The sequence below is a fragment of the Pogona vitticeps genome, chromosome 3 (genome assembly GCF_051106095.1).
Source record: "Pogona vitticeps strain Pit_001003342236 chromosome 3, PviZW2.1, whole genome shotgun sequence".
NCBI classification, from domain to species: Eukaryota; Metazoa; Chordata; class Lepidosauria; order Squamata; family Agamidae; genus Pogona; species Pogona vitticeps.
Genome location: NC_135785.1, coordinates 6774965 through 6797175, shown reverse-complemented (window position 1 = coordinate 6797175; position 22211 = coordinate 6774965). Strand labels below are relative to the sequence as shown.

General features: G+C 43.9%; 1 protein-coding gene across 1 annotated transcript; it reads right to left on the bottom strand.

Annotated features, from left to right (window-relative positions):
- Window positions 1–507: 507 nt before the first annotated feature.
- Window positions 508–20843, bottom strand: LOC110091591 (cytochrome P450 2J6). The gene is made up of 9 exons (XM_020815762.3): window positions 20649–20843; window positions 18277–18439; window positions 13156–13305; window positions 12775–12935; window positions 9950–10126; window positions 7289–7430; window positions 4006–4193; window positions 1546–1687; window positions 508–758 (listed from the first exon to the last, which is right to left on the bottom strand). Exons 1-9 carry the CDS (start codon window positions 20814–20816, stop codon window positions 562–564), a joined length of 1488 nt encoding a protein of 495 aa, XP_020671421.3. The 5' UTR covers window positions 20817–20843; the 3' UTR covers window positions 508–561.
- Between the last annotated feature and the right edge of the window lie 1368 nt (window positions 20844–22211).

Genomic DNA, 22211 nt, shown 5'->3' with positions numbered 1-22211 from the left:
CATGTCCATCTTGGCACAGAATGTTCCTTTAACATCTCCAATTTTCTTGAGCAGATCTCTGGTTTTTCCCTTTCTATTCTTTTCCTCTATTTCTTTGCACTGCTCATTTAAGAAGGCCCTCTTGTCTCTCCTTGCTATTCTTTGGAAGTCCGCATTCCATTTTCTGTAACTTTCCCTATCTCCCTTGCATTTTGTTTCCCTTCTCGTCTCTGCTATGGATCAAAGTAGCCACCTGCAAACCATCCCTCTATTCACAAGTGTCCAGATGGAGGGAGTGACAGTTTGGCAGCCATGATTCCTCTCAAAGAAGAGCTCCCCCCCCCACCGTGTGTGTGAATGTGAGAATAACCATAGCAGCAGGAAGGTGTTCTTGCCTTTATTTCCTTCCTCTAATTTTTTAAAAAACAGATAGCAATGTGAAATTCTCTCAGTGATATGTATGCCTCAAGTTCTTACATGGCTAATAAATTGTAAAGGGTAAGAGTGAATGTGAGTAAGCCACTGGATGAAGCGCGGAAAAGAATGACACAGATATTAATGGAAATAAATAAGTCCCTATAATTATTTTCCTGGTGAACCATTGCGGGGAATAGCACACAGCTTATAAGGATGGGGGTGCATCGTCAACCAAACCACAGGCTCTGTCCTGATTTTTTTCACTCCTTTTGGTAGCTGGAAGCTGAAAGATCTCAGCAAGCTGGTGAAGAAGATGAATATTTCTATCCGTGCCAGTTGCTCCCCGAGACACACCCGAGATCCTATAGAGAAAATAAAAGGACAGACATGCAGTGAGTAAAATCCTATTCCAGCTGCCGTGGTGCCTCGCTAGACAGTTACCCCGCATGACAGTTTTTTCGCTAGACATTGACTGTTTGCGATTGCTATAGCGATTCACAAAACAGTGATTCCTATGGGGGAATTTCGCTGGACAATGTTTGGTCTCTGCTTCGCAAACCGATTTTCGCTAGATGATGATTTTGACAGCTCCCTCTGCGCTTGCAAAACAGGTGTTTCCGGGACCTAAGCTTCACAAGACAGCGATTTAAACAGCTGATCGGCAATTAGCAAACTGGCTTTCCTATGGCCGATCTTCGCTAGATGACGATTCTTCCCCATTGGAATGCATTAAACAGGTTTCAATGCATTCCAATGGGGAAATGCTTTTCGCTAGACAATGATTTCGCTAAACACCAATTTCAGTGGAACGGATTACCATCGTCTAGCAAGGCACCACTGTACTTTCTTTCTGTTTCCCAACCTGGGGATTGTGACCCTCAAAAGGGTTACAACATGTTTTCTGGGGAATTGTGGGTCAGCCTTTGTTAAATATATGTGTTGTAGCCTTTGTTAAATAATCATTGTACCCCCAACCTCTGGCTCTGTTTCCTTTCTTCTGGAGGCGCCCCGCAGTTTACCTGAAGATCCACAGGCCTGGCTCTTTTCCTAGGAAGCACAACGGGGGAATTGAACTCCCAACTATAGGCTCCTCAACCAGATAGTTAAGCCACTGGATTACAAACCTAGTATTTCCCAGTCAGCGTTTACCTGCGCCAAATGCAAGGAACTCTTCTCTATCGATAAAATGTCCATCCGTGTCCAAAAAATGATGTGGATTGAACTCTTCCGGGGTGTCCCATTGCTTGGGATCGACAAGAACGGAGCGCAGATCAGGCATAATAAAACTTCCCTGAAAGGAAAGAACAATTGGCTTAGAATATGTTTGGACCTTCATATGTCAGATTCACTCCTCAACATCTAAGACGAGTATGAAACATCGTTGTTTGTTGGCCCAGCCGTATGAGGCACATCTGCATCTGATTTCTAAAATTGCTTTGGGCCCGCCTTTCACTAAAAGAATGCCCTGATAGAGACAGGCGCGAGAGCTCACCTCTATCATTAAAAAGGGGATCGAAAACAGCCAATATGAGAATGCCCTTGGACAAAACGCTCGTACGGCCGCACCTGGAGTATTATGTCCAGTTCTGGGGGCTGCACCTCAAAAAAGACATGGTGGGACTGGAGAAGGTGCAGAAGAGAGCGACTCAAATGATGACTGGGCTGGCGTACCTCCTTTATAAGGAAAGGCAACAGCGTTTGGGGCTCTTGAGTCTAGAGAAAAGGCACCTGAGGGGGGACATGATGGAGATGGATAAAATGATGCAGGGGATGAATCAAGTGGAGAGAGGGAAGCTCTTTTCCCTCTCATGCAAGACCAGAACCTGGGGGCATCCGATCAAGTGTTCCAACTTTTCTTCAAAGTCCAAGGTTGAATCCCTGCGCATTTGACCATGTTAGCATTAAATTAAGGTTGCTACCTCTTTTTTCTCAGAGGCTCATCCTTAATCATTTATATCGGAGGGCAAATACAGCACGGCTCTTCCTATGATAGGAATAGCTACTTCTATTTAATTCGGCTAATGGAAACAAGGAAGACTTTCATTTCTGTTTTCAAAGAGATAGCTGTGCTACATTGACAAATAATGCTAGAAATGCTCTGTGATTGGAATGGTCAGATTCACATTATTTTTCATTGACTGTATGGCATACAAGTCAACGTGAATCAGCCCAGAGTTCTTCCCTGCAACCCACAGTGTTTTTCTCTCCACTGCTGGGGCTTCTACTTTTTTTTTGGAACATAGTGCATTTGCATTGGTTCAGATGGTGTGAGCTCTTTAGTCAATGTGGAGAGATTTGTAGCTGTTCTGTCTGAAGCCATCGCATCTGGCTGCAGTGGGGAAACTGGCTGCCATTTGAACCCTCTTTTCCCTAAACCTGGTTCCTGGGTCTGCTTGTTTTCCTCTTCTATTCCTCTTCCATTCCATTCCATTCTGTTCCCTTCCTTTCCCCCCCCTTTTAAAAGCTTACTGTCCTAGCAGTAGGACAGCTAGATGGTCAAACAAGAAAAAGAAAGTGAAGGGTCAGCAGAGAGAGAGGAGGAAGTTATCAATCAGCCTTGTTTACAGCCTGTTAAGGTAGTTGTCCTCTCGTCATGCCACTTGCAAATCTGGATGGCCAGAGAAAAGCTACCTCTAAAAGTAACAAACAAATCAGGTTGACTGATAACAGTCTCCTCTGCTGACTCTTATATTGCCACCTGAAACAAATTGACTTAGGGAAACATGACTTCCCATGTATGACTTCACAGCAGATCCAGTCCTGTTTTTTTCTGCTGTGTAGTTGCATCCTTAGTCTGTTTCAGCCATATAACAAAAATAAAATAAAATGGTCAGGATCCTATTAGCAAGGTTCTGGTTGCATTCCTGGGGAAATGCTTAATGGCACAATCAGAAAAATGTTGAGGAACTGAACTTAATGAGCATCAATTTCCTGCCAAGACTTAGAGTATACAGTGGTGCCTCGCTTAACGAGCGCTTCGTTTAATGACGAATCCACATAGCGATGAAGATTTTGCGATCGCAAAAGTGATCGCATTGCAATGATTTAAATGGTAAAAAATCACTTTGTGATGATCGGTAAGCTGTTTCACTTACCGATTTTCGCATAGCAATGATTTCCCAACAGCTGATTGGCGGTTCCAAAATGGCCGCTGGGTTAAAAAAAATGGCCGCCCACTGTGTTTTCACCCAGATTCCTCGCTTACCGGACAGCGAAAATTATTATTATTTATTCTATTTATATCCCGCCCACCGTATGGAGGATTTTCGCTTAAAGGTGAGTTTTTTGCCCATAGGAACGCATTAAACGGGTTTTAATGCGTTCCTGTGGGCTTTTTATTTTCGCATAGCGACGAAATTGCTTTGCAGCGATTTTTGCTGCACAGATTATTGTCGCTATGCTGGGCACCACTGTATAAGGAAATCAGTGATAGGATTCTATCTAACAAAAGGACAGAAACGTCTATGGATGATACATCTCTTAAAGCAGAACCCTCAAACAGTATAATTTATTGTATATTGTCCTCAACTGGTAGGCATAGGAATCTGCAGGGGAAAGTGGCAGTCATGGGGCTTAATGGTCCTGAAACGCTGATAATATAACCAATACCTTGGGAATCAATGAACCAAGTAGGTTTATATCTTTCATATTTTGCCTGGGGACCCCCAGTAAGAAGACGTATTTGGCACGCTGAACCTCGTGAATCACAGCATTGGTGTAAGGCAGTTTCTTCCGATCTTGATAGGAGATTGAGTAAGAGGAATCGAAGGCATCGTCTATTTCCTTCTGGACAGTCTCTGAGAGAAAGGACAGGCAAATGAGCTCTAATTTTTATTGAGTTTGTGATTCATCTCAAGAACAGTCAGTGATTTTTCCATACACTTCAACTTAAGAAATCTATAAGGTAAAGGATCACCTTGACATTTAGTCCAGTCTTGTTCAACTCTAGGGTGCAGTGCTCATCCCCATCTCCAAGCCGTAGAGCCAGAGTTTGTCCGAAGACAGTTTCCGCGGTCATGTGGCTAGTGCGACTAGACACGGAACGCCGTGACCTTCCCACCAAGGTGGTACCTATTTATGTAGTCGCATTTTTACATGCTTTCGAACAGCTAGGTTGGCAGGAGCTGGGACAAGCGACAGGAGCTCACTCCATCATGTGGATTTGATCTTACGATGGCTGGTCTTCTGACCTTGCAGCACAGAGGCTTCTGTGGTTTAACCCGCAGCGCCACCACGTCATATGGTTTAGCTCCTGGTTATCTGAAGGACTATATTCTCTCATACAAACTTACCTGGGCTCTGAGATTTTTAGGGTTGGCCCTTCTCTCACTTTCATAAGGCTGTTTTTAAGAGCTACAAGAGAAGGTCTTTTTGGTGGCTGGTCCCAGTCCATGGAACTGCCTTCCATGGGGTGTGAGGTTGGTCCACTCTGTTCTGTCCTTCCAGTGGCAGGCAGAGACCTTTTTATGTGGTCATTCTCGCATTAACTGACGGGCTACCGAGAAAGGATGCTTTCATGAACTGGTGCTATCCTGTTTTACTAATGTATTATTTAACTGATTTATAATGAAATACCGTTTTATTATTATACCTTAATTAACTGTGTTTTAACATTATAAAGTTATCTGTTTTATCTCTTTAAACAAAGCAGTACTCTTTTTGTATCTTCCTGCCAGTGGCCTTGATTCCTGGGCCTAGATGATAATCAGGGTATCAATCAATTAAATAAACCAGAATAACAACTGAGCTACAGAAGGAATACGGAAGTAAATTTTCCACTACAGGGGTAAAAGACAGTTGTTGGCTTGTTGCCAGGACACTGCATGAAATAAGAGCAACACCATAGACTGTGCCCTCTCTGGCTTGGCCATGCCGTCCTAGTAGGCATCCTTCAGTCTCGGGAGACTATGGTAGCGTGCTCTGAATGGAGGACTTGGAACAGCATCTAGTGTGGCTGAGAAGGCCAATTCGAGAGTGACAACAACCCCTTCCACACTAAAGACAAATACAATCTGTCCCCCGTCCAGCTCCCTGATTTTGCTGGCTTCGGGACTTCCTCTTGGCCTTGGCCTGCTGGACAAGGATCTCTTCAAATCGGGAGAGGCTGTGATGCAACGCCTGCCTCCAGGCTGAACGCTCAGATGTCAGGGTTTCCCATCTCTTGAGATCCATTCCTAAGGCCTTCAGATCCCGCTTGCAGATCTCCTTGTATCGCAGCTGTGGTCTCCCTCTGGGGCGCTTTCCCTGCACTAATTCTCCAAACAGGAGATCTTTTGGAATCCGACCATCAGCCATTCTCACGACATGCCCAAGCCAACGTAGACGTTGTTTCAGTAATGTATACATGCTAAAAATTCCAGCTCGATCTAGTACTACTCTATTTGGAACTTTATCCTGCCAGGTGAGACCAAAAATCTGTTGGAGGCAACGGATATGGAAGGTGTTCAGCTTCCTCTCCTGCCGTGCACAGAGGGTCCAGGACTCATTGCAGTACAGGAGTGTGCTCAGGACACAGGCCATGCCATCCAGAGCCTGAGGAAATATCTCTTTCAACGTTTGCCTCTCCCAGAACAAGTTGGTTGCTTTTAATGTTCCCCCAAAGAGAGGCACAAACACAAGAACATGAGGGTGGGCCAGAACCCTGGAAGCAGTGGAACGGCTGCCTTCCTCCTCAACTTCCCAGCCCTGGGCCACCTCTGGGGTGTGTGTGGAAAATGCCTGTGTTGCTGCCACAGAATACCTTACACAATGCGTAAAATCATGTTAGGATTCAGAAAGAGATTAGATTTGCAATAGTGGGTTTCTGACATTTAATGCTGTTGTCAATGGTTTCATTTGTTATTTATATTGACACTTACATATTTTTTTCTATTACCTTAAGTTGTTCAGAACAGATGGACTTTGTTTTCCCAACACTGATTATGTCCTTATACATTAAGAAAACAGGGAAATTCTCAAATGGAAGTGAAAAATAACCCTACAGCTATACTCTGAAAAGAAAGTCATGCCACTGATCAAGCCCCCTCAAAACATAAGCATATCAGTGGTTCTCTTTTTTACCTTAACTTCTACCCCAAATAAACACAATAAGTTTTCTCTGCTGTTTGATTCCCAAAAGAGAGAGAGAAAAAACACCAGCTTACCATAACTAAGCCAATTAAACACAAAGAGATTTCCTTGCTCTAGATAGGATTCAGCTGGAACAAGTTAAGATTTCATAAGGATGGATTGGACTGCATTGCAAACTTATTGATTGCAAATGCCTTTCACAAACAACACCTGTGTTGCATTTCAACTCTTCATAGTAATATACTATGTAGGGAGTGGTTACTGAAATTATGTTGTCGTGTTTACTTGGGGTGGGTACAAATTAAGATAACAAAAGGGTTCATCAGTGTGATCTGATCAGGGCTGTTAATGATAAGATAATGGGAGGTCATGAATTCAGAACGTTTCCGTAAGGCGGAAGTGAGACTTAATGAGACGCTGGAACAACAACTAGAACATACTGTATCCTTGTTTTCAGTGAGAGGAGTTGATCTGTTGACCTGAATTTCTTTGGTGTGTGTGTGTGTGTGTGTGTGTGTGTGTTTGTCTGTTTGTTTGTTTGTGTGCGTGCATGCATGCGTGCACACGCACATGCACTCACACGTGTGCGCCCGCGCGCACACACACACACACACACAGGATGTTTTTGGACTGAATTTCCTAGCACCCTTCACTACTGGTTATACTAGCTAAAGCTGATGGGATGTTTGTAGACCAGAAATATCTGGAGGGCCACAGTTGCCTACCCAGGTCTTAGAGAAATCCAAAGCGAGCACTACAGGATTAATGGAACAAACCAATCAACGAGGCTTGGCCTTACCTTTGTTACACAGATCTCTCTTACCTTGGATGTCTGGATGGGTTGCCATCAGGAGCAATGCCCACTTTAGGGTCGTGGTTGTTGTCTCTGTGCCCGCACCGAAAAACTCAATAATACACTCAGCCAGGTTCTCTTCGTCATAGGTCGTATCGGGGTCATCTTTACTCTATTGTTGAAAATAAGAAATAATTCTATTTTTGAATATACTGCGCCATACATTGTTGATAACAGTATGTGTTTCAAGCACTAATGCAAGGCCCAACGTCATTGAAATTGTCATCAACAAGAAGAGAGACATGTTAAAGGACAGGTTAATGTTCAACCAGTATTTAAGGTTACTACTAAATACAGATGTGGAAGTTGGACAGTGAAGAAAACCTATAGGGAAAAATGATTTGTTTGAAATGTGGTGTTGGAGGGGGAGCTTTACCAATACCATGGACTGCCAGGAAAATAAATAAGCGAGTGCTAGAGCAAACAAAGCCTGAACTTGCCCTGGAAACAAAAATGACTAAACTGAGGCTACTGTACTTTGGGCAAATTATGAGAAGATGAGACCTATGGCAAAAGACAATAATGTGGGAAAAGTGGGAAGGCGGCAGGAAAAGAGGAAGCCTGAATATGAGGTGGGTTGACTCAATAAAGGAAGACATGGGATTGAGCTTCTAGGACTTGAAAAGATGGTTAATGCTAAAACTTTTTTGGAGGTCATTCATTCATAGAACAGCCTTAAATCAGAATGTGCTTGATGGCACATACAGTTGTGCCCCGCTTAACGATTGCCCTGCATCACGATGAATCTGCTTTACGATGATCTTTTTGCAATCACAATTTCAATTGCAAAATGATGGTCTAAATGGGGGAATTTCACTTAGTGATGATCAGTTCCCTGCTTCAGGAACCGATTTCCACTTTACGACGATCAAAAATAGTTGATCGTCGGGTTTTCAAAATGGCCACCCGGTACTTAAAATGGCTCCCTGCTGTGCTTAGGGACGGATTCCTTGCTATACAGGCAGCAAAAATGGGCACTGTATGGAGGATCTTCGCTGGACGGTGAGTTTTTATTCCACTGGAACGCATTGAACGGGTTTCAATGCGTTTCAATGGGGTTTTTTATTTCCCTTTACAATGTTTTCACTTAACAGCGTTTTTCCTGGAACGGATTATCATTGTTAAGCGAGGCATCACTGTAATAACAATAGCAACAACATTGGCAAGATTCAACAATATGAATAGCAATGTAGATATCAGCTGTCAACCATGGACATAAAGCCATTATAGTCCAACTCATGGGATGGTTTACTAGCAGCTATGGAATGTGTAAGGAACACACACCATAGGAGAGATGTAATGCTACAGTCTTAAGAGTTGATTTAATCACGTGGCAAAAAGAAGGCCCAATGTGCTACTGTGAGTCAGATCTAGTTTTCCTGTTGCTGGAGGTGGTTGTAGGACCTCATTGGCCTGATGCAGCCTATGTCAAGGATGTTGGCAGGTCTTTCGGTTCAGGTCCCAGGTCCACATCTGAGCCCAAGTCTTTAATACCAAGTTCCGGGTCCCAAGTCCCAGGTCCAAGTTCCTATTTAAAACAAGCTTTTTCCCCTAGAAAAAAGGGAGGGGTGGGCGGCTTCAAGGTTGCGAGTTGTGTCTGAGTCATTGAAAAACAACAACTCCCAAGTCAAGTCCAAGTTGAGTCATTGGTATGACATAAACCCAACTTGACAGCGGGTCCCGCAACTCAAATTTCCATCCCTGGTTTATGAACAGCTTGCACCCAACCAATGGGAGGAACAGGTCCGCCTTCCCAGAATCCTGCCCTCTTTCCGGCTAGGAAAAGGCATCCACACATGTACGTTTTTCCGACTTCTGGTAGAGAACACAGCGGGCATTTATTTGGCTGTATGTCACTTCCGTTGCCCGTTCCTAAGATCCCTGAATCAGACCTGGAAAGCTTTAGCTCTAATTCCGTAGCCTGTACAAAAGTCCTTCTCCCTAAAATTTCTGGGTAAAACTAAATGTGATCTTAGTCACACCGTTCACCCTGATTTTAACTTCCCAAATCAACACATGTTGACAATGGGGATTAAGTGTTAAGTGGCCTGACCTGGTTTGCTTTTGCTTAATATACAAGGGACTTTTTTCCCCTCCTTATTTTGAGAGGTGAGGTTCTCTCCTGCCAAGCCAGGGATGAAAAGTTGACATGTAATTGATACTGGCACATTTATGTGAATGCACAATTTTCCCCAAAGGGGAAAAACGTTAGACATGTTTTGTGCAAACTGTGGAAATCAGGATCATGAAAAGAAAAGAACTTGCTCTTGTATGGCAGACAAGTTCTCTCACGATGGGGGCGCCAGGATCCTCAGGAAACTATCTGGCAACATCAAGACTCAACACAATCTGTCTGCATTACAAACTAAAAAGAGCAACAACAACAACAACAACAACAACAACAACAACAACAACAACAACAACAACAACAACAACAACAACAACAACAACAACAACAACAACACTCCAAGGCATTGTCAATGTTTCTTCACATCCTGGAAAGGGGGACCTAGTTTGGGACTTGCTGTAGGGCAATAATAATAATTGTGTGTACAACTACAGTAATACGAACAATAATTGTATTTGATCACAGTAGCAAATTTGCTGAACAACCACGCAGTAGATACATACTTTCTCCATCTGAAGGAGGTAGAAGTCAATGAAATCCTGTGGTTCATGCAGGGACTGGTGCTTTCTATGCTCCTCTACCTCCTTCTTTACAAGTGAAAGCACCATCTCTAGGGCAGACAGCGCCTTTTTGTGGGGGCCAGGCAGATGTTTCATGAGCCGTGGGAATAGTTCATAGAGCTTAAAGCAAAAGCAAAAGCAAATTACTCTCGAGGAGAAGGTACAGCAATTCAATTGCAAGTCAGACTCATTGGGTTATGTCTTTGATAGCAACTGGTCTGAACTATTCTTGAAGGCTAATGCATTAAACTTACCTTGAACTGAGAGTGGGTCCACCCTGGCATTTGTTCTGCCGTTTGGTGCTCTGATGGGTTGAGTTGGTCTGTTCTTTCTGGCGTCCATGCATGGACATGACTGGAGACAACCAATCTGCTTCAACTTTCACTTTTTGAACCTCTGTCTGGGGGTTCTACTATTTGGATGTGTCTTGGAGAGCTTCAGCTTAGTCCATTCCCAGTATATGTGGTTGTTTGGAATGGATTAAACCCGAGCCTTGCAGCTCCTCCCAATGTCAATTTCTGGTATCCTGAATTACAAGTTTTTTCAGGATATCAGAAATTGAACACTTCCCCTGATAATCTGAGGAGGGTTGGAGGAAGTGAAATTGTTTGTTATTGCATCTGCTAGATGGTTGCTGATACAATAAATAAATGCAATCAAATTAAAAATATATTGTATTGGCAACCAAAACTGCGGCTGCAGGTAGTTTTCTCAATCAGCAATACACAGACAAAGAAAAAATATTTTTTAAAAATTTAATCAAAGTGATTCATTGCATCAGCAATGCTCTAGCAGACATGGAAAAAATTTCACTTCCCCTGAGCCTCCGCAGATAACCGGGGAAGTGTTTAATGAACATAAAGATGGATATACCATTGGGATTGGAGGAGCATGCCAAATAGTACATTTATTTGCACTCCATTCTGGCCTGCACCAAAATGGCCATTCTGGACAGGCCCTAAGTGAACAGCAGGACTAAGCTGGAGTGGGTTCTGAAATATAGTTAAATCCATATTTAGTTGTATTAAGTCTGAATCCATTAAGATCAATGACTGAAACCCTGTAGTTTAGCATATGAAGTCACACCAGAGTAGTGTGAACCAGTGAGGAATTTGGTGAGTTAACTCCTGCATAAGTTCCATTGAGTCACATGGGCTTACTCTAGTTGTGACTCGCTATACTAAATATATAACTAGAGAAGGCTCATTTGAATTGATGGAACTTACACAGGAGTTGACTCATCAAATCCCTGCTGGTTCAATGGGCCAACTTGCTGTGATTTAACAATGCTAAGGGACAGGATTTCAGCCAATGTGATACAGAGCAGATTGCATTATCTTGCCTAACGATATGTTCATCATGGCCAACTTGGGTCCCATGGATTTCAGTGGAGACATACATCACCAAAACAGAGGACAAAAAGGTTACTGATTTGCATAATATTTCATATGCTTATTGTAGCGTTATGTTAGAGACCCCCAGCGCAGCCAACTGAGGAGGCACTTCCCTCAACACTTATGTATATGTACAGAAGGAAAGTTAGAAATGATTTTTATACTGTAAAGAGAATGACAAAGCATCTTGCTGGAGTATGGAAGACCTGTGACTTGTATACCAGCCCGCTGTCCATGTACCACCTGTTAGTGGGAAACGCCATGGTGCCTGACCTCCCTCTTTCTTATGGTTCTGTATCACTAAATCAGACTTGGATTAGAGCACCTCTCAAATGGAAGACACCCTGAAAAAGAGGATGGTAACTCCATAAGGCCATCAAATGGAGGACCATCCTACGGAGTATGATCAAGGGTTATCCAACCTTTACTATTAATCAGGGTGAGAGTGTAATTGACCAAGAAGTTATTTGTAGCAGTGACTTGTTAGTGCTAACCTGCAGCAAAGGCCTTTTGGAGCATAGCAGGTGCAATCATTCAGACCCTTTGAGGACAGATCTTCCTATGAGGGAAGACTGAACAAAGTGGATATGTTTAGCTTTGAGAAAAGAAGACTAAAGGGAGATAGGATAGGACTTTTCAAATTCTTGAAAGGTATTCCTACAGAGGAAGGGCAGAAAGTGGCATAGTGTGGGTTGCCCGCACCTGGGGCAAGGTCACCTTAGGAAGTGGCAGGGGAGGGGGCTCAGTGCCAGTGGAGCCTTCACTTTGCACCCTCCACATGGCCCACACGCCTGCTTTCTTTATGCTGGGGGAGGGATACCTGCACTGGACCTAATGGTCTTATAGACCCCTTCAAACTCAATTATTCTATGATTCCCCTAGTTCAGAGGTGGGGCCTCTTTCATGCGTCTGCGAGACATTTCCTGACCTTTGAAGCCTCCACACTCCCTCCAATACCTCAATACCCACAATTTGTAAACTGTACCCCCACCAGCTTCAAGGGGGTGGACACTTAAATCATGAATTTTTTTAAGCTTCAAAGTGCCTCTTTAAGACACAAGGACCAGGCAATTTGAGAGCATTTGGGGGGCAGTAGGGGTTCAGAGAGAGGCTAGGGGCACCATCAAGAGCAGCCTGTAGGCCAGCCAGGCTCCAGTCTGATTTTAAAGGTCTTCATCATGTGTTCTCTCTTTGTTTCCGGCAAGGCAACCTTTCCTTTCCCCTGCAGTCCGCTAAGTAGCAGGGGAAAAAACGGGGAACGTGACAGAGAGGAAGTCCTGCCTTGTTTGAGCTTTGGCTCATTTACTTTTGGAGGGTTTAATTCCTATCCCAAGCATCTCCAAATGCAGCATCTAAAAAAAGATGTCCACTCACAACATGAAAGAGGCTTCCTCCAAAGTTTAAGCCGAGCTCAAGCGTTTCCAACAGTTTCTTCATGTTTTTGTCTTCGGTAGAAAACTGGTGCCCAAAAGCCAAAGCACATATGACATTGGAGACCGCTTTCATGATAGGTCGTGAAGGATCAAACGGCTGCCCTGCAGAAGAAGTCATGGAAAGCCATATTGACATCAAGCCAAGACTTGGGGTGTCACAGTGGGGCAAAGGGGAACGGAAATCTCTTAGGGCATTGAGTTTTCTCATAAGCAAGAAACTAAACAGATCAAATTCCAGATGCAGTACAAAATGCACAAAGAACTCCACAAAACAGGAGAGGGACCGGGACACAAGCCAGCGCCATCCCCAGATATCACCTACCCTTTGCACGTGCGAAAGTCTCCACCAGCTGCTGGGCTTCCTCTTCTATTTGGCGCTCCATACCTTTCTTCCCCAGTCCCAGCTTCCGCAGAGTAACCAAACCGAACCGTCTCTGCTGCTTCCAGGTGTGGCCGTTGGAAAACATAATACCTGAGGCCACCAGGAATCAAGGATAAATTATTGTCACAACAGGAGAAGGAAATGTACCAGCTTCCTGTCATGATTATGAGGAGGAGTACGGTTTAGCTAAAGGTAAAGGTTTCCCTTGACATTTAATCCAGTCATGTCTGACTCTAGAGTGCAATGCTCTTCCCCGTCTCCAAGTCGTAGAGCTGACGTTTGTCCAAAGACAGTTTCCGTGGTCACGTGGCCAGGACGATTAGACACGGAACACTGTTACCTTCCCACCGAGGTGGTCCCTATTGATCTACTTGTATTTGCATGCTTTCAAACCGCTAGGTTGGCAGGAACTAGGACAAGCAAGGGGAGCTCATTCCGTCGCGTGGATTCGATCTTACGACTGCTGGTCTTCTGACCTCTGGCTTCTGCAGTTTAACCCGCAGCGCCACCATGTCCCGTCCATGCAATTAGAGGACAACAGGCTATTTCAGAACAACAAGGCTCATGCAGAATCATGGCCACACATTTGCCATTCAAACAAATGGAAAGTTGATGAATAAATTTGGAAACTAGTTATGAGGCACGGAGGGTTTAATCCAGATCAGGACAAGGATTGGAGGACAATGGGCTTCAATCCTTTGCTGCCTTCTTTGGTCCTGATCAAGATTCCCCCACCCTCACATGGATATGATTTGAATGGATGGATGGATTACACTTTCAAGTTCTGTGGGGCTATTTGCTTACTATTGGTGAGCCTTGCAAACAAGATTTCACAGAATAAATCTCTTCTTGTTTTGCATTCATATAACAGCCAACACGAACCATTCTAACAACAACAAAATGCTACAGTTGGTGCACCCAAGACCTTGTCAACAGTACCAATACAGAAGTTGCTTGCATAATTTGCAAAGATCAAGGGTCCTTTTGATTTCTAAGTGATACAAAAATCCAAGGTATCTTCCTCAGCTGGGTTGGGTATCGATAACAAAGAAGAATCTCCAGAACCCTAAACCAAGTTGCCAAGTCATCCAACGGGCAACAGCAACTCCGGCCTCTTTGGCTCTCCCGCTCTTTCTAAGATCCAAACCTCTTATTCTCATCCCTTCTCTTTCGTAGTCCCATCCCTTTGGGCTGAACCAATATTTCATAGGGGTTGTATTGGGGTGGAGCTGCTGCTAACACCAACTGAAGTCTCACTGTCAATGGCCACTTTTATTGTCAATTTATGCTGACCAATGGGAAATCAAATTAGAGGGACGTGGTGGCGCTGCGGGTTAAACTGCAGAAGCCTCTGTGCTCGAAGGTTGGAAGACCTGCAGTCGTAAGATCGAATCCATGCAACGGAGTGAGCTCCCGTCGCTTGTCCCAGCTCCTGCCAACCTAGCAGTTTGACAGCATGCAAAAAATTCGAGTAGATAAATAAGTACCATCTCGGTGGGAATGTAAAGGCATTCCGTGTCTAGTCATGCTGGCCACATGACCACGGAAACGGTCTTCCGACAGACGCTGGCTCTATGGCTTCGAGATGGGGATGAGCACCGCACCCTAGAGTCGGATATGACTGGACTAAATGTCAAGGGGAAATCACATAAACCTTGGTGGCAAATTATCCCTTGAGGTGTTAGGGTATTCCTTGGCATGTGCCTGCTATTGAGATCAGATTCAGATCCAGAAACACCCCGAGCACTTTATTCATGAACAGCAATTTGTCATCAAGACTGACTGTGGTTTGGGGTCTGAAGGCACCCCTTCCATTCAGATGGGTCTGATCCATGCTTGTCAAGCTACCCCAGCTGGGCACATGGAGTCGCTAAGCCGTCTCCACATTGTATAGGGAGACTGTAAGAAAGGAACACAGCAAATCAGCCTGTGACGTGTTATCTTCTACCTTGGCTGATGCTGCAGGGTTTAGAGATATAGGGGGAGATCAGTTAATCCACTTCCCCCAGATTCCATGGAGGTCTCAAGCTAGAGAATTGGTTTTTGACTAGCTGCCAGAACATGTGCAGTGCCTAAAGGGAAACCTCTAAATCAGAGGTCCCCAACCCCTGGTCTGCGGCCTGGTGCCGCTCCGTGGCCTGAGCCACACTGGGCCACGGAGAGAGACCTCCCTCCACCCTTACACGCACTCCTCCACGCACAGCCTGTTTGCACCTGCGTGTGAGCGCGCCAGCACGAGTGCTCTGCTGCCCTTTGCGCATGCGCACAAGCGCGTGCAAGAGAGAGAGTGCTCCTTCACACATGCGCACAAGCACAGGGGGTGCCCTGCCTCCCCCAGCCGGACCACGGGGCTAAAAAAGGTTGGGGACCACTGCTCTAAATCCTCTCTCTAGGTCAGACTGGTTTAGGAAGATAAGATCAACAGCTTGAATAAATAAACTGATTCTTCCTTTTCTTCTGATTGTTGTTGAATGAATGGAAGAAATAAAGGTGCTAGGCTTTCTGGCCATCTCTTTATGGAAGGCTCTCACTGTGGAGATGTGCCGGATCTCTTCCCCCCTCCTAATATTCAGGAAGCACACAAAAACTTTGCTTTTCAGAGAGACATTTCATGGTATCCCTCCTTGATCATTGTTGGTCATTTCATCTTATTTTGACGATTACATCCTGTAATCCTTATCTTGTCCATTGTCGCCATCTTAACTTTTAGACGCGTTGTTTTGTTATCTACAGTATCTTTTATATTTTTGGTTCGTGTGGGATTTGACTGTTCTTTGTATGTTTATTCTACTGCTGGAAAATGCCCAGAGTAACGCCAAGGCCATTAAGAGGGTGTGATATAAAAATAGAATTGTTATGCATTAGTGCTTTGACTGGGTCTTTAGGACTACTTGGGTTTGCCATGTCTCAGAGTGACATTTGTCTGTTCCTTTTAAATATGTGTATACTCATTGTCCTCAGCTTTAAATGTTGTCTTTTAATGATGTAAATCACCATTGTAAACTCATTGTTTTCAGCTTTAAATCTTGTCTTTTCATTGATGCGAAACCACCTCAGGTCCTTGTTTAGGAGAAAGGCGGGCTAAAAATATTTTAAATAAATAGCAGTAATAAAAATAAAATACGGTAATAACTGATAAAACATATGAGAAACTGAGTTTTATTTCGTATTTATTGGAATCAAGTCTTCAACATAATGTAAGTCCATCCTTTTAAACCTTTAATAAGCTTAGAACTGAAGATCTGCAAGGGGAACGTCTGGGTCATCAAGTCCAACCGTTCTTGTGGAAGCCCAGTGGGGATTTGAACACCCAACCTCTGGCCACAGCCGGAGGCCTAAACCACTGAGCTAACCAGCAGTTGTCTTGCGTCTTTAAGTTGATACATATTCTTTTGATCAGATTGCTAAATCGTCAATTTCATGCGGCCTTTCTCTTTGCCCTTTTTGATAAGGAATGTAATCTGTATATTTTGCCCATTTTTCCCACTTGTAAAAATAAACACACACACACACGCAAAATACCTAACTTGAAGATAAAGAAGACTGCTTATAGTTTTTGGAGGTGCACAGAGCAAAAACTGGGGAAAATGTTACTTTCATAAAAATGTATTTAAGGATTGAACAAAAATCGACTTGCACCCTACCTTACTGTGTGTGCTGAAGAGGTCGGAGGGCATTTGTTGAATTTACTGTCATCATCATTATGAATAATTATAAGGTTTTAAATTACAGTATACACAATAATCTTAAAGGGAATGCCGTCTAATTTCTAGCAAGCCAAAAACGTTCCCAAGTAAACAAGAGGTCTGGATCTTTTTGAGAGAACACCACAGTCTGTATGAAGCCATATTTAATGATCCAATCCTGACTGACTTCCAGCTCGGTGGGCACAGAATTGTACCTTCAGCCTGAGAGATAATAAATGGCCACAGCTATGGCACAAGAGCTTCATAAGAGCCATAACGTGACCTCCGTCTGCCCCCTAGTGGAAGTAAAACATACAACCAGGTTGCAGAACTTCCTAAAGTTCTTTTTTTAAAAAATAATAATAATTATAACTCCCAGCATCATGAAGCCAAGCATGACTACTGGTGATTTTGGCTGTGGGATTTTACAGTTGTTTCCCTTTTCAAAAGTAACATTTAACACAGTTGTGGCATCCAGAAGCAATAAGCAAGAGAAATCCAGTGGCATAGTCCGGAAAGCCAGACACCACAATTTAAACATCCCCAAGGCAGACAGTACAACGGTCATTGTGAAACCTTTCTGCAAGGACGTTTCTCAGCTCACAGTAAATTCCCACATCAACTTTGTTGTCTTCTGCTTTGTGGAAGAGTTTGTGATGCAGATTACGTGGTAATTAATGAGGTTGCTGGAAATTCACTACAACTACTTTCAGATCCAACCACCACCTGATACAGCCAGGGCTTTACTGTGTCCTCCTTTGCCTGCTGTTACATCAATTCTTTAAGGATGTGTAGCAAATGGACAGTAGGACCCCTTTATCTGCAGGATCACTATCTGTTGATTCACTTATCCATGGTCTGAAAATTCTGGCCATTAGAGGGAGCTAGAAAACATGCTATGAATAGCATTCCCTGTTATTGTATAATAGTGTTTGCTATAATCGGTTTCCCGATCCCCATGAATATAGAGGTCTTACTGTATTCCAGTATGGATTTTTAAAAATGCATTTGTTTGATTCTGCATCTCCTGGACAAACAGCTTAGAAATCCACATTTTCATGCTTGTAATGACTTCCAGTAAAAGCTGAGGTGGGGGGAGAGCATAACATCTGTAGTGTGGAAATGTCCAAAAAAGACTGTGTGTATTTCGTTATTGTGCAGAAACATTTGTTGGTCAATGGGGCATGCACACCTGAATTCTGTATTGATTTGGAAAATGTGCAAAACTTTTAAAGGTCCCCCCCTCATAAAAATAATATATAAATACATATGGAACTGGATATGAATTTTAAAAATGAAGTGCACAGATTTGAGAGATCCTGCCTGACTCAGATTTCCCAGGATTGAACCTTGGTAAAAGCTCATAACACGTTACCTCTATGTTTTAATGCAGCTTCAAGGAAGGGAGTTGTTGGTCGGTCTGCTAAGTCTTCTGAATGGGTGATCAGGCCTTCTTTCACTGCTTGGAAGCCGGACAAGAACACGACAGGTAGGTGTCCAATCCATAAGGTGTAAACTTCTCCATAATGCTTATTCAGCTGCCATTCAGATCAATCGAGAGAACAAAAGTATTACGCATAAATAACCAAGTTATTATAAAAGTACTAAATTGCTTATCTTCTACAGAAATTTCACCTACAGTAGGACCCCCCTATCTGTGGGATTAGTATCTGCTGATTCACTTATCCGCTAGCTAAAAGTAAAACCTATTTATATGTATTTCCAGGGTGCAATTTCCAGAACTGGCCATTAGGGGGAGCCAGAGCCCATGTAATGTATTTGTTGTTGTTGTTTAGTCATTAAGTCATGTCCAATTCTTCGTGACCCCGTGGACCAGAGCACGCCAGGCCCTCCTGTCTTCCACTGCCTTCCGGAGTTGACTCAAATCCATGTTGGTCGCTTCAGTGACACGTCCAACCATCTCATCCTCTGTTGTCCCCTTCTACTCTTGCCTTCACTCTTTCCCAACATCAGGGTCTTTTCCAGGGAGTCTTCTCTTCTCCTGAGATGGCCAAAGGATTGGAGCCTCAGCTTCAGGATCTGTCCTTCCAGTGAGCACTCTGGGTTGATTTCCTTCAGAACAGATAAGTTTGTTCTCCTTGCAGTCCAGGGGACTCTCAAGAGCCTCCTCCAGCACCACAATTCAAAAGCATCAATTCTTCGGTGGTCAGCTTTCTTTATGGTCCAGCTCTCACTTTCATATACCACTATTGGAAAAACCATAGCTTTGACTACGTGGACTTTTGTCGGCAAGGTGATGTCTCTGCTTTTTAAGACGCTGTCTAGGTTTGTCGTCACTTTTCTTCCAAGAAGCAGGTCTCTTTTAATTTCGTGGCTGCTGTCACCATCTGCAGTGACCATGGAGCCCATGTGTAATGTATAGCCTTTGATAATTCTGCATTTGTAAAGCACCCATCGGGGTTTGGAACTGACCCCCTGTGGATACTACGGTCCTACTGTAGTTCATCTCTCCTTTCTATCCATTCTCACTCCGAGTTGTTTCTTCCTTCTCCGATCCCTGTCTTCTTTCTCTCTTCTTTCATTCTTCCAACTAAAATTAGCTTGTGGATCAACAGGTTGGAGAAGGACGTCACATCAATGTGTCAAGAGAGGTACTTTCCCTGCTTGGTCTACTTCCAATCAAGCTGCAACTTTTGATGGCATTTACAAAGTGTGGAGAAATTAAAATATTTGGGACCTATAATTTTGTTTAAAAAAATACCGAGCATAAAGAGTTGAACTCTTACCCTTGAAAAACAGCTGCGTTTGTACCTCTTTGTTATTTCCTGTGTATCTGACACAGAAGAAGACGTTTCAAAAGACCTTGAGATCAAAAGGAGTTGATTCCTCTGAACGCTCCCCCGCCCAGATGTTGAATCTCTAACTTCAAGTTAGAGATTCAACAAGAAACATCCCAGCTAAACAAACTGCAAAGGACTGAAGAATTTCTGTGCAAAGCTATAGGATTAAAGTTTCCAGTTCGGAAAATTCAGCGGGTGCAAAACTCTGCAGCCAGACTACTAACTGGGGACAGCTACACGGAGAATATAATGCACGGGTTACAAGAACTGCACTGGCTACCAGAGTCCGTTTCTGGGCCCAATTCGAAGTATTGGTCATTACCTATAAAGCCCTCTACAGCTTGGGTCCAGGCAACCTGAAGGGCCGTATCTCCCTATAGGCACCTTCTTGGCAATCAAGATCAGCAGAGGAGGCCCTCCTCTCGGTCCCCTTGCCAGCACAAGCCCAGCTGATGGGGACACCCGGGAGAGGAGGGCCTTCTTGGTGGCAGCTCCCAGGCGATGGAACGCTCTCCCTCGGGAGATCAGGTGAGCCCCTTCCCTGTTATCCTTCCGAAAAAAGCCAAAGACCCCATCTCTTCAGGCAGGCTTTAAACACTTGCAATTGAATCCCTGAACCCCATTTTTGCAGGTAATTTTAATCTTTTCTATGTTTTAATCTTTTCATTGTATTTCAATTGTATTTTGAAACTGAGGTTCTCCTACTTTAGGCACATCCTGAGAAGGCAGGGTTCTCTGAAAAAGACAATCATGCTTTGAAAAGTGGAAGGCAGCAGGAAAAGAGGAAGACCCAATAACATGCAATGGACTAACTCCCTAAACGTTTCCAAGAGCTGATGATCAGGGCGGCTGTTGAGGAGAGGGCCTTCTTTAGATTGCCCATTCACGGGGTCGCCCGAAGTCGGAGGCGAGTTGGTGACCCATAACAGCGACAACAAGAAAGTACCTTAGTGAAAGTATCCCGAGTAAGCCAGAATCCGAGCCGCCAGAGGCCTCCAATGAAAGGAAGAGGAACCGGTCCAGGAGGGTAACGCCGGTGGGACCACAGCTGTTTCACATAGTGCAGGATCAGCCGCGGGACCAACGTCACCCAACCTCCCAGTGCCCTCAGCATCCTCCTGCCTTCTCTTTCTCTCTCTTGTCCAGTCCATCTGGTCGGGCTGATCCTGACTTCTTTAATAGCTACTTGTCTCCCTCAGAGGCGATGTGGCTTGTCAGTTGAGCTGCTAAACACCTGTTATTTTCAGACAGGTGAGCAACGGGGTTTCTTGCGCCACACCGAGCTACTTAGTGTTGGAATGCGATCCGACAGGCAGGATATCTGTCACTTAACTGTGTTCGTTGTTATGGGAAGAGGTCAGCACAGCAAAAGTTAGTTTCATCCAATCCTTGTATGTTCCAAATATAAGCTCACTGTGCGCCCACGGATCGTCATGATAGATCTGTGGCTTATACTTCATAGGACACAGTTGCTTTTATTTCACAAGGGATCACCCTTGGTTTCTCATCTGGCCCCCCAAATGATGCAATTCCCTTCTGCAACACCTTCGTGTGGAACTAGAGTTGGACAAATTCAAACGAGACCTAAAAACTTGCGCGTCCAACCTGGAACCATAGGGGGGTGGGGACCATGGAAACAGGCAATTATTGGGATAGAACTACTGTACTTCAATTATTATATTGTTATTACTGTTATTTTGATTGTTGTTTATTGTCTTATGGAATGATGATGGTTTACTCTATGTTTTTATCATTGTAATTATGTTACAGTTGTATTTTAACTGTTTTTGACTATTGGAATGCGCTCTGGTATAGAGTGCAATATAAATCATCATCAACATGATGATTTATATTGCATGATGATTTAGATTGCAGATTTGGAAGGGACCTTATGAATCATCAAGTCCAGCCCTTGGGAGTTAATTCCCAACGTCTGGCTCTGCCACTGAAGGCTTAAAGCCACTGAGCGATCCAACAGTTTGTGTGTCTGTCTGCTAAAGCAAAACAAAGTGTGTTGCTTATATACCACCCCGTAGCACATAAAGCACTCTCTGGATGATTTGCAAATTTATTGTGCAGAATACCCAATTCCTCCATCCCTGTGGGCTGGCTACTCCGTTATCTGACCTCAGAAAGATGCAGTCAAACCTGGAGCTGGCTTCCTGAGTCCACCGGGATGAAACTCCAGTCATGAGCAGAGTCTCAACTGCAGTTCTGTAGTTTAACCACCGTGCCACGAGGTTTCTCCTGGTAAGATGTGTTTTGTATGTGTGTGGATTGCCCTTCTCCCATTAAACCCCCCCCCCAATTGTAATGTGAGTAGCTCTTTTACTAATAGGCCTAGTTCTCACCATTTTTAAAAAAATCACCATTAATAAAAAGATAAAAGACTTCTTGTGTATTCTGAAGACACAGCTATCGCGTGATTTAGATATGTGCATTTTATGAGTAGCAGAATAAACACACTGTTTACTCTGCATAAAGCGTCATGAGGGCCATCTTGATGAGC